This window comes from Saccostrea cucullata, unplaced genomic scaffold (genome assembly GCF_032062105.1).
Source record: "Saccostrea cucullata isolate Sc308-1 unplaced genomic scaffold, CSIRO_AGI_Scuc_v1 ctg475, whole genome shotgun sequence".
NCBI classification, from domain to species: domain Eukaryota; kingdom Metazoa; phylum Mollusca; class Bivalvia; order Ostreida; family Ostreidae; genus Saccostrea; species Saccostrea cuccullata.
This window is the reverse complement of record NW_026920975.1, coordinates 1-13,282: the sequence shown is the minus strand read 5'-3', so window position 1 is coordinate 13,282 and position 13,282 is coordinate 1. Positions and strand designations below refer to the sequence as shown.

The window sequence follows — 13,282 nt, the reverse complement described above, 5'->3', positions numbered from 1 at the left end:
AAAGTAACACATAAAAGATTTATGTCATACCACAAACAAGTGCAATGCATATGATCCCGAAACATGTAAGAAGGGACATGTACATGTACATGTATTTTAGAGTCGAATAGACAATTTTTTTTTTTTTTTTTCAAAAATAGCTTGAATGTGTACTTTTATATTTCTAATAAATTCATAATCTAGGGTGGAAAGCAATCTGGAATTGTTTCGTAAAAAGATTTTTTTTTAAATCTTATGCAGTTTTACGCTCTACTAAATTTCTTTTTTGAAAAAAAATGCTGCCTTTACAGAAAATTTTATTCATATTAACTCTAAGACTTGTAAATTGATAAACTTGAACCAAAGTCTTATTACTACATTGTTTATATCTGAACCTTTACAGGAGAAAGTGTGATACTATTTAGAAAAGATATTGATTTAAATTTTGTTAAGTTATATACCCCATGCTGCATTGTCTGTCCTGTAGTATATCTTTATATGATGTATACTTTGTATGGACGTCAAGTTTACCCACCAGGTGGCAGTTCTATGTCCATCCCTTGAAATAACACACTGACCTCCAAAGGATGTGAAATTGGTCTTCCGTCCATCAACTGCATTACTTGAGTCGAATTTAGCACTTGAATAAGATGGAGTCCAATACGCATTCGACTGATGTGTTGGTTTATTCAGTGCTACATTTTCTAAAAAGGAAAAACAATTAATTAATACATGTGACGCTAGGATAAATTACTTAATCTTCCATCTTACAATTCATAACAATTTAAATAGTGACCGTTACTTAGAAAAAACAGGTACATAGAGATCGGCATGCTGCAAAATAAAATAAAAATCATAGATAGTTGCTAATAGTGCATTAAGTATGCCCTTTGTACTTATGTACAGTGTAAAATATCTACATAATACGCACTTCATAGAATTACTTTCCGGATGACATTCTCAACTTTATAAATGTCATTTTAGATAAAAGAAGATTGTCACTTTTTGTTTTTTGAGAATATCGTCAAAATGATGTAAAGTTAGCACATTTGTTTCTTTAACAAAAGTTTAAAATCCCTGAAAGATATCAGCTGGACACAGAGTGAGCAAATAGAAGAGAAATCATTAATTATTTTGATCCTTCATTTTTTTCTCTTTGTATATTGTTGTCTTTTTTATATATTTTTCTAGCCGACTGTACCTGAGGAAAAAACAACAAAGATCCTGTTAATTTATCCATGTAGTAGAACAAAATTGTTCCATAAAATTGGAATTTTTTTTCATGATACAAGGGCTATGATATTTTACTGTAAAACAGTACGGAATTTTCAAACAAATAAGGGCTTGATCATGGCGTTAGAGAGAGGAATTTTTTTTTTTAATTCTCTAGTTTTACTCCTAGAAAAAGTAGCATAAACGTAAAAAATATTCATACAGGATACAAAGAGATACAATATATCCATACTATATTTTTTAATGCTGAAAAAATTCAGAGAGGGGTGAGATATGTAGTAGATGTCCACTGCAAGTCAGGGTGTCCCAAGTCAGTTATGTCGAAACATATGACGTTGACTTTGTAGTAATTATAAAATCCGACAAGAATATGATGCTGACATTATCAAATGAGGAGCGTTCCTTATGTATAGATCGATGCACTATATCATATGCATTAAATAAAATGTTCCTAAAATTATAAAATCATGTCATGTTCAAATCGATATTTAACCACAGAGAATCACATCAGGTTATGTGTATGAAATAGAGAGAGAGCGAACATTGAGAAACAATGTCGTTGTCAGATGAAAACAAACTTAACGGGGACAGCACAAGACGTTCATTCAATGTATTTTGAATAATAATTTGACGAATTGCATATAACCAGTTAATCAAGCTTAACTTTACATCACCCCAAGAACCTTTTGATAACATTCGTATCATTCATTAGAGACAAAAAGGGAAACGTCCAAAAGCACGATACGGAATAAAAACAAATTCCTACATGTTGAATATCTTTATACTCTGCTGAAGATGCATTGATTGAAATTCCTTAAGATGACTATGAGAAAATAAAGAAGGGAATTCTACGAAGAAAAAAATAAGAACATGTTCTCCTTTAGTTTTTAAAATACATTATTCGTTTTGTTTTTTTGTTTTTTTGTTTTTGTTTTTTTTTTTTTTGGAAAGATAAAATTGCCATCGAGTAAATTATATTTATTATTTACCAAAGTAGAAAAAAAAATATTGCAAATGTTTCATATCATTTAACAATCAATATATATATGTAATATTCTTTGAGGCTATTTTTTTCAATCACAATTTTATAACTCACCATATCCATGTGTACAACAAAATGGGAATAAGAGAAACCACATCAATGTGTTAATGAGCACCATGTTACAAAGTTCTGTACATTCTGACAAGGAAATAGAAATGTTTGTATACTGAACAGACGCACAAAGAAAAAGTTCCCTTGTAATATACTATAAATACATGTCAGTGATTTATTCATATAATCCTCCTTTCCCTGCTAAGAACTGATAAAAAAAGGAAAAACGTTTGGATAAAATCATTTAACAACACACTACAGTATAATTAATTTTGTCAAACTTGCCACCAAGACTGCCATTCAACATAAGCATTAACACTACTACATATGTTATTACAATTTGACAGCTGGATATTTAAAACCTTGTTGTCTCTCATCTTAGTAGATGACGTATTGGCCGTGTACACAATATATTGACCACAGCTGGTATTGTGGATCTGTTGTAGATTGTATCTTGAAAACAGGGATGACCATCATGAATGTCAGTTGTGTTTGATTCATAAACATAAAATCCTAGAAATCTAGTTGTGATTCCATTTTGAGCATCCAATACAGGTAAAAGGAACATATCAGAGAAAAATATAGATTTACATATTTTACGTAGAAATAAACATTTTGCTAATCTTTCTTATCCTCAATTTAAAATATTGCATATTTGGAAAGGTCTTGACACGGGGGTTCATACAATGTATACATGTTTACATGTGATTTATTGGTTTACTTCCCTCTTGGGAATTTTACACTTATACATGTGTGGAGACATCACCACTTGAAGATTTTATCGTATACTCGGCATTTAAGACCATTGAGCTCTGAGAGTTCTTTTCGTACCAGCAAATACAGCGACACGCGACCTCGGTTCAAACGGTCACATCCGAATGGCCTCTTTCTACGCCCAACAGTGTGATTCGAACCCACAAAGTAGGAACAACTCCCTACTTCGCGCCTCTAGAGCAGATATCTTAACCACGCCTGCTACCCATAAACATGTATAACACAAGTATACCTGTGTAAGTCCCATCTTTTCATCAAAATTTATGACCAAGATTGTATCTTTTTTTGTGTTTAACTTATAGACGGACAAACGAATTACTTGATGATTTCTGAAAGGTATGAGTAAGTTTACCCCATGGTTGATTTTCCGTCCGGTAAAATAGTAATATGTGGTTTAAACTGTAGTCAGATGTCAAATTAACACACCAGGTGGCGGTTGAGTGTCCATCAGCTGAACTGGCACATTGTCTTCCATAGGCTGTTAGATTGCTCTTTAGACCATCAACAGCATTACTGGAGTCAAACGGAGCTCTGTCCAATTTCGCACTCCGAAACGGATTTGATCGATATGTGGGTTTTAAGAGAGCTAGGTTTTCTAAAAATCAATAAATAATTCTTTTTTTGGAGGGACGGGGGGCCCTTTGGGAATCAAACTCTTCGAAAAAATTAAGTTAATTTAGACATTAAACAAAATCATAAAAAAACCTAAATAAAGAATTTTTGAATGCAAACATAGACTATGTAAGAATATTGAATGTCTTACCGTATCCTTGGGTGAAACAAATTGAATGTATGACAAACCATATTGCTGTGCCTGTGAGAATCTTTTTCCAAAACTCCAACACAAAAAACGACTCCTTTTCCTTTCTTTAAATCTATCAGCATCTGTTTTGTATAACCATTTAAAAAAGTATTGAAGCAAAAAAAGAAGGAAATAACCACCAAACACAATTATCTATAAACAGATGTAGAATAGTGAAAGAAACACTCACGTATTAAGTATGTCTACTTCAAAACACTTCAGAGACAAATTTGAATTCCCTTTTCTACTGTAACCATGTAGAGTTTTATCTGTCTGATATCATAAGTGCAATTTTATTATAAATGAAAAAAAAAGAAACATATAGATAAATCAAAACCATTGCATCGTTAAAATATCTAGTGTGCTTTTCAACAGTTTTGAGTTCAAAATCAAATAAGGTGATCGCTAAAGAATCGGAAAACATTTGTATATAAATAATCCAGTATATGCGTGTACATGTATTTTGAACACATTCCATGTTTAAGTAAAACTTTAGACAATGACATTTGTTAATGTAATTCACGTGGAGAATGACATTTTCATGAAAAAAAATGCAAATTACATATAATTTCCAGTTGCGTGATTCCGAGCCTTTGAAATCGTCGGAAGGGTTCCTCTATAAAGGATAGCAACAAAAAGCAGCAAAACTATACTTTAGGACTTCTCTTTGATGTCAAACAGTTGATTTCTAAAGTGTATATTCCACAAAATTTATTTTTCATCAAGTATGTTAATTTAGATAATGGATTTATTAAGTGGAGGAAAACTGAAGTGTAATGCATACCATTTTTAAGAAGTGCGAAAAAACGCAGTCCATATTTATGTATTTTCATATTAGTACAAGTCTTGAATTCATGTGTTATTTTAAAATCAAGCTATCTTTAATTTTAAGTTTTTGTTTACTTTATCACTTTCTTAGGATTCATCATGCCCCTAAACAGCTTTAGTATGATTGCTCATATATTTTATATTTATCAAATTATTTTGTTTATTCAGTAGTTCAAAGAATACAAGACACATTCCTTTTAACATCGTCGCCCGCGTGGCGCAGTGGTTAGAGTCGCAAAGTAAGGAGTTGATTCTTATGTCACGGGTTCGAATCCCACTGTAGGGACGTGAAGACCGGTCCTTCGGATGAAACCAAGGTCCCGTGTCGCAGTAGGTGCTGACACGAAAAAGACCCCTCCCTGCTCAATGGCCCTCAGTTTTGAGTATAGGACAAAACTTGCAGCTCTCCATCGGTAATTGGTGGCGTCTCTATATTATGAACTTTAAATGAAATAGAAGATAAATTTCATTTCATTGTACAATTTGTGGAATTTTATGAAAGACATTTATCAAAAAAATATTATTATCAAAATAGTAGTGTATATAAATTAAAACAATTAATTAGTGTTCAAAATGAAAGGGAATTAAGAGGTCTGAGGATTTCTTTTAAGAAAAGCATATCATTTACGGGAAAGTAAAATAAATTTATTAATAAAACATTCATTATGATAAAGATTATTATTGATTTACTATTATGATATTTCAATAATATGTATGCATGCACATTTATCAATGACTGTGTAAATACATTGTAATATATTTTAACATGGCAATTATGTATATTGTATGTTATAAATAAGTTAATCTGATGTATCTGTTGATGCAAGGAAAAAAGAATTGAAATTAAAAAATTCTCGAGAGGGACGCTTATCAATGTATAATCAATCATTCAATCTTTTAAAATCTGTTTACAGCTACAGAGGACTCAACATAATGATCTTGCAACAAACGGCAAATTCACAAAAAAGGTATTTTCTATGATGAGTCTTCACAATCGCTTTTACCAAATATAGGTAAAGTGCTACTTTGCCTAATTTCTTCACCCTTTGAAACGCGAAAGCAAGTTAACATAGATTTTAAATCCTGAAGAGAGATTTAAGCTTAAAAAATATTTTGTTTAAAATGTCTACTTTTGGAAGAAGTCTACCATGGGTATTTTCGACAATGATATATCCCTGTATTCAGAATAAGGAAGTAAAAATAGTGCACTACAGCAATAGTTATAATTGCACTTTAAATTATGTAAAGACATCATAAACATACTACATGCAGGTACTTAAAATACCCTTTACCAAAGTGGCAATCCCTTACAATTTGATGATTCTGTATTGTTTATAGCTACATATGTATTACATGTAGGAAGGACATTGTAGTGAGAGGACCGATTAGAACTAAAAAAAATCACTCTCATTATCTCTAGCATTAAAGGTTTTTGTTTAATTTGTTTGAAACACCTCATATCTTTATGTGATACTAGACGATTAATCGTATGGACATCAGACCAGTTTTCGTTGCTGCAATTGTTTCTGTCTTGGTAGTGACTGCAATCTAAAAAAAAACAGTTAAGAGCATATTTATAAGTCTTACATTTTCAAAATAAAACATTTTGAAGTAATCCTGCACACCATTAAAAAAGACAATTTTTTTGTATATATTGCACGAGACTTCGCCACTGCAAAATAAAATAAAAGATTGAGTACAAATGAATCGTTGCATCAATAGCTTACTTGTATGGACGACGATATGAAATGTTCTTTCCTCTTTTCCTAGTAGACCAGTTACACTGGATATGCACGTTAATGGAGATTCTGTGTTACCTGTTTAATTTCTTAAAAAATAATGTTAATATCCTCAACATGATTTCAATCAAAATGCTTAAACTGCAATTTTAAATATCAACATTATATTATCTGTACACGTTTCCCCCCTCTTCGTCAAAAATCTGTCAACCAGAAAATAATATGAATTTTCTAAAATTTGCTTTTTGTTCTCTCTATTGTTAACTGACGTCTGAAAATTATAAGGAATTTGATTTATATACATATATATTTCAAGACTCTTTTACTTTAAACTATATTAAAAAAATTACAACTACAATCCATTTTAACTGATTAGAACATTCCCAAAGATTTATTACCATTTTAGTTTTATCCAACATTATGATGAATGACCAAAACCAACTGTCATGTCAATATTATTTATAAACAAGAACATTTTAGAAAAAAAAAATATGCTAATTTTTTTCAGTAAAATCTTATTTACTCTTCATATAAACTAATTAAATATTTTCTAATGATTTAGTTTCTGTATTTCTAAATCAAATTCACAATTATAATGATTGACCAAAACCAATTGTCACGTCAATATTTCTCATAGAAAAGAAAGAAAAAACACCTTTAAATTCAATCTTATCTGCAATGAATTTCATTCCCTTTTCTTCTGGCATATTAATTAATTTTCCTTTTATTGTAGCGTTTCCCAACATGATAATCACTTCTGCCTGTGGAGTACTGCCCTTTACCTCACAGTTTGGACTAAACAATCCTGCATCAACTTCAATGCGATGTGGGGTTGCATTGTTATCAAGTGTTAAGGTTTCATTTAACGATTGGTCAAAATTGAAATACATTGTAGTTAAGGGCCCTGTAAGTAAAATCATCAAGCAAATTATGTGAGTTCTATTTTTACCCTAATAAGACACGAGTGTCAAACAATGAAAGACTACGATCGATGCAAATGTTTTTTTTTTTTTTTTTTTGGGGGGGGGGGGTCTTATACAGCTGTACTTTATTATTTCTTTATGAAAATATTCGAAAACAACATGAGCAATTTCATTCGTGTTTTTGTATTCTACTAATAACACATACATGTATCTTTGTTATAAAAATCAGCAAAACTAGGTCATAATGAAGTCGGTAAGACCTATGGAATTACTTAGCTATATCGTCAATTCGTTATAACCGTATAACAAATTTATTTAATTTATATATTTGCAGATTCAGGTTCTTCGCTATATCCGTTCATTTGCAATATCTGTGTGCGTACTAACCGTGTTTTACTGTAATATAATTAACTTGACAATAGGCATAGAATGAGGCATTTCAATATGCGGTGAAAAAAGTTATTTGTTCATAATCATTTTATCTCGAATTTTTAAAAGCTCAAATATTCAAAGGCAATCCTATCTTAGTTTGCAATAAAATCAAAGTACTACTTGAACAAACGTTTTCCATGTTTTGTAATAGCTAGTTACATGTAATTCAACTTTGAAATTACCTCTAACTTTGATTACCACGACTTCTTTTCCAATTAGCTCTTCCCCTATCAGTTTACCATGCTGCTTCTCTTATTTCAATACTTCACAGGTGAGATTGCCAGAGTCCTTTTTCTGAACATCTAAAATAAGAACGAATGATATCTTATCATTCTATTTCATATCACGTAGTTTATCATTTTATTATTTACCTACAATTTCAACACGGTTGTTTATCTAACTTAAAATAAAATTTACAACAATTTACAAATTTCCTATCTTCCACACTTGTAAACAGTATCTTGATAGAAATTGAACAACTCTTTGGATAACATATGACTCATTCGGCAGGGGATGCTCACTCCTCCATGGCACCTGATCCCACCTCTGATGTTTCGGAGGTCCGTGTTTGCTCTGCTCTTATTTTGTATATTTGTTTAATGGACGTTGAGATTGAATACTGTTCGTTATTTCCATATCCTTCTACTCATGAACTTCTTCAATCGAAGATTCAAAGAGAGTATATAACAAAATGAACTGGTTCACATTTTCATAGATTATATTGATGACTAAAATAACCTTTTATGGTTAACTCAAAGCCGATGTTGTTTTGCTGTAGATGGATGACATTACAATCATACTTTTTGTTCATGACCTCAGGTTCCTTAAATTGGCCAAACTGGATGGGCAATAACTTTTCGTTGTGGTACCACCGGATTTTAAAATAAAAAATAATGTCCATTGCAGAAAGACCAGGTATGCTACATCGAGCCTTCAAGTTTTCCCCTTCGTTAAGCATGGCCTCTGAGGGTATGAGTGTTACTGTATACCCTTGGTCGTGAGTCAATCCTGAAAAAAATTAAGAAATACCGGTATTTAACAATTAAATTTAAGAGACATGCAGTTTCCTTTTATTATCACCTTTTAGACAGTTATACTTAAGTTGATATCCTGATCACTACTTAATTGTTCACATGTATTTTCTATAGGAGCCAATTGACCTATTGCTATTGATTTTCGACTGACCAAATGAAAGGTCGAAAGCTGAACATAGTCATTTTCTTCTTTTAAACTATCGAATTATTTTTTAAACACTCACCGCAGTCATGCCAACAATTTATACGATGGCAGAAAAAAAAAAGATTTTTAAATATTGAATTCGTTTAGGATTTTAGCCCTACAGCTCAGGCAACAGAGATCATAAAATTTAATTAATTTTTCATTCCCCTTCACCCAGTTGATGTTTGAAACCTGAATGATTGTGAAGTACTAGAAAACTGTTTTACAATGCTTTTATCCTACCTTCTATTAATTATTGTCTGACTATCTGGGGTAATGCATCACATAGTTACATGGGGGGAATTCATAAGCTTCAAAAACGGGCCGCTAGAATTATACTTGATGCTGCCCCTGATGCTCCTTCTAAGGCATTATTTGAAAAATTAGGGTGGCTATCTGTTTTTGACTTAGTAACTTTGCATAAATGTATTGTTGTTGTACAAAATATTTTACAATCAGAGCCCTTCTAACCTACAAGATTTATTTATTTGTCAAACTTCAAATGCGTATACTTTACGTTCAGAATCTAATTTTGACCTTCGCCTACCAAAACACTGAACAAATTTGTTTAAAAATTCACTCCAATATTCCGGAGTTCATATTTGGAACAGTTTACATTTAAATATAAGATGTGCACCAAGTCTTCCAGTTTTTAAACGAAATGTTGAAAAATATATCTTCATCAACAGAACTTGATTACCTCTGATTTATATCTTTTGCAAATGTATATAATTTATGTATTGTAAAATCTTGCTGATATTACATTTTTATAACATTTTATGTCATCTTAATTTATATTTTTATCATTGCTATTTAATTATGATTATCATTATCATCATATGACATCAAACATGTACTTGTAATTTAATTGACTTGCTAAGTTGTTTGTATATCTTTGCTAATTTGATGTTATATTGTTGTTGAAATTAGAAGGTCCTGAGGAAGAATAGTGTGTCACACTAATCAGGCCACCTTCTCTAAATAAAGTATTATTATTATTTATTATTATTAAAGTAATGAAAATGACCACCTTTTTCTTTACTTCTGCTGTAAATGTGAATATCAAAGTACTTACCAAAGACAAATTTCTTCTTTAGGTAAAAGAGGCATGTATACACACTTATTAATGCAATAACCACGCGAATCATTATAAGCAGTCTTTTGAAGTATTTAAATGCCAGTGCTTAAGTTGATCAATATAAGTGTACTCTTTCTGATTTTATAAGAAAACATGTAAATGTCTTTTCGATAAGGAAGTATATCACGATTTGTCAATATATCTATGACTCATATTGTTGCATAGTTTTCAATTCTCAGTACGATCAACAAAGTGAGTTTCACAATTTATTTCTTTAAGGAGTTGACTGTCTGGCGCCTTTACGTAGCGGGTTTGAATCCAACTAAAGATTTAGAGATCGGTCTTTCGTAGGCATCCGTTAATATATAAATAAAAAGTAATAATGTATATACAATGTAACTAATTGAATAGGAAATTTTAAATTTAAAGTTTAAACTCTAAAAAGAGTGTAGATTTTGATTTTCAACAACTTTCTATATGCCCAGGAATAATTGGCAGTCATTTGATTGTAATTAGCTCAATGTTTTTTTTTTTTTAAAAAGCAGATATACGACAATATGTGATCAGTTAAACGTATCTGATATTTCAGCTTATATGTGAAATTATTATTTGTGAGTTCAATATCATTTATATCTATATATTTCGCTCACCCAAAGCTTACATCATTTATTATACAATTCTTAGATTTCACGGCATAAAAAGAAGCTAATCGAAATGTTCTATTAATAAAAGTCCATCTATTTTGCCCACAATTTGTCTCATGGATAAATGAATATACATATGTAATATGTTTATTTTATTTCACAACGACGACGTCACTGTCGTTATGTCATTGCGTTTAAATGAAGAAATAAACGTTAACCTTTGTTGCTTTTCTGCTCGGTTAAAAAAAAGGAAACAAAATGCAGCAAAAATAAGAAAAAAAAAAAAGAAATTAACTTGGTTCACTCTTTTCATTCTCCATTTTCTTTAAACTTAGTACATTTATTTTTTATAGAAGGAAATATTATCGTTTTAAAAATTCTAATTTAGGATTGTGTTTCCGTTTAAATTTATAATCTGATACAGCTGTATCATATTTTTTTCTTAAGAGCATCTTCGCTTTTTTTCCTTCCTTTGATTTGATTTCCGGATATGAAAATGAAAGCCATTGCACACACTTTACTTAGAGACTGTACTGAGGAAGATATAAAAGTAAAAACTTTAATACATCATTCAAAAGGAGACGCATTTCATGTCGAAATCGACACGGTGTTGGACTGCACAGTGTAAAAAACCATGAAGGGGGTACAATAAAACTTTGGAATTCAAAGACTGACCGATTGTACAGTTTTCTGAATAGACAGTTCTAACTAAAATGTGTTTTCTTCTCTTCTTTTTTTCAAAAAGGTATTATGACTGCATTTTTCTTTAATTTCTTAGACAAGGATATAAGAAATTACAGATTGCAAAATCTAATTACAATTATATAATACAATAACTGATTTCTAAAACGATTTTTTAAAATGACAGTTAGATTGACGTTGTAATACTGTGGTTTTCCTAAAGTTCTCTAATGTACTAAAAAAAAGTGTCAAATATATGTTTTTTTTATAATAAAAACATAGAAATGTTAGAAAATGGCAATATTTCTTTGTATATGTCCTTTGTATCCGTCATATTTTGGAGAACTCCATAAACAGAGATTTTTTTTTGTTTTTTTTAGAATTTCCAGCTGATGGGACATTATAAGTTTCATACATTCACTATACAATAGAGATGAGTATAATTTGTGCAAAAAGTATATTGTTATATTTAAACTATTAGCTTTAAAATGCAAAAAAATGAAACTTTTCAAAATAGTCATATGTTTACGGATATGTATTTATGTGTGTAAATTTGTATGTATGTCTGTCCGTTTTTCAAGACAGATTCAAAGTCAACTTTTAACTTAGCTATGTTCATTGTATGAAAAAGTAAAATCTTGAGTGTTTGGTTTTGAAGTACTGATTGCATTTTGTACATTCTTTTGTATTTGTTTATTTTTGTTAACTGTATAATTGCATGTAGTTTAGGAATATTTTGGTTGATATTTTGATTTGTTTCTACTACATGTTTGGATTGTTGATCAAGATTTATTTGATCAATAAATTACAATTTCAACATATATATGGTGTTCATGTTATGTTGAGGTAAAGGAAGGAGGAGGCATAAAAAATGTTACTGGATTTTGAGAAGGCCTCCTTTTAATTACCTGAACAGTAGATATTTTCAAAATTTGGCATGTGCACCAACCAAAGTCAATCTCAATTTCATATGCTACTTAATTAAGTTTGTCTTCATTGTAGTTTTCAAAAAGTTTAATCTCATTCGGCTTCCTTGGATGAAACTGATCAATGATGAAAGCACATCATAGAGATTATTCATCTTATATAGTAGAAAATATGAGGTCATTATTTAAATGATTGATTTGAAAACTTTTAAAACATTTAAGAGACATACATATTTGATATTAAAATGAGGACTGAAATTCATAGTAAAAAGATGAAAATTTGACATACATGCGGGAATGACAACAGTAATTTAATTACCATTATTGAAGTAATATTTCTGTTTTCATATCAAAAAATATAAGATCTTTCCAACTTCATATTGTAAATTTCAATGTACACTACATCAAGGATTCTTCATTTGTATTCATAGAAAATTCAAAATACTGATAAATCAACAGCTAATTTAAATTATCAAACTTCAAAATTGCGAATTCTGTGTTGACCTCAGTACAGTCTTACAATGTTATTGTTATATAATTACCAAATGTATATTGTATAGCATGTACAAATCTAATGAATGAATATTGTATACCTATGAGATGCAATGTTTCCGGTTAAAAAAACAAACACTTGAATCATCCACATTTAAATATCTGATTTGACTTGCTAACTGTTCTTGCAAACTTCCAGTCAATTTAAATCTTTCCCGTGAACTTGCTGCGTAAATTATATTGGTGTTTATTTTTCTTTTGATGTTCCCGCAAACATATTTGGTTTTAGCGAGTTTAGTGCAAGCTTGCAACAGTTCCAAAGTCTGCCGCAGTATCGCAACTAGCAGCAAGCATCTGCAAACAAGAAAATGTTCTTCCTGCGAACAATTGTGTTTTCTACAAACATGCTGCAGACTTGCTGCATGTTAACTTGCGGAAAC

At 30.6% G+C, this 13,282-nt stretch overlaps 2 protein-coding genes across 6 annotated transcripts in view; both read right to left on the bottom strand.

Annotated features, from left to right (window-relative positions):
• Positions 1-4,058, bottom strand: part of LOC134258888 (receptor-type tyrosine-protein phosphatase epsilon-like) — a 94,935-nt gene extending 90,877 nt beyond the window's left edge. Inside the window, exons 1-3 of one of the 3 annotated variants that reach the window (XM_062741488.1) lie at positions 3,843-4,058; positions 2,309-2,392; positions 441-683 (exon numbers count right to left, since the gene is read on the bottom strand). In XM_062741488.1, coding sequence (XP_062597472.1) covers positions 441-445 — 5 coding nt within the window. In that variant the 5' untranslated portion in view covers positions 446-683; positions 2,309-2,392; positions 3,843-4,058. The remainder of the gene's footprint in view (positions 1-440; positions 684-2,308; positions 2,393-3,842) is intronic. The other 2 variants (XM_062741487.1, XM_062741489.1) reach the window with 2 other exon arrangements.
• A 2,155-nt stretch (positions 4,059-6,213) lies between these two features.
• LOC134258887 (uncharacterized) lies at positions 6,214-10,246 on the bottom strand. 3 transcript variants are annotated; one of them, XR_009990231.1, is made up of 6 exons: positions 10,097-10,246; positions 8,542-8,811; positions 7,986-8,105; positions 7,104-7,352; positions 6,437-6,526; positions 6,214-6,257 (listed from the first exon to the last, which is right to left on the bottom strand). XR_009990231.1 is itself a non-coding variant. In XM_062741477.1 (3 exons), exons 1-3 carry the CDS (start codon positions 10,167-10,169, stop codon positions 8,056-8,058), a joined length of 393 nt encoding a protein of 130 aa, XP_062597461.1. In that variant the 5' UTR covers positions 10,170-10,246; the 3' UTR covers positions 7,554-8,055. The 3 variants fall into 3 exon arrangements, 1 of the variants encoding a protein (XP_062597461.1); XR_009990232.1 differs by having other exon boundaries at positions 7,231-7,352; XM_062741477.1 differs by lacking the exons at positions 6,214-6,257; positions 6,437-6,526; positions 7,104-7,352 and having other exon boundaries at positions 7,554-8,105.
• Between the last annotated feature and the right edge of the window lie 3,036 nt (positions 10,247-13,282).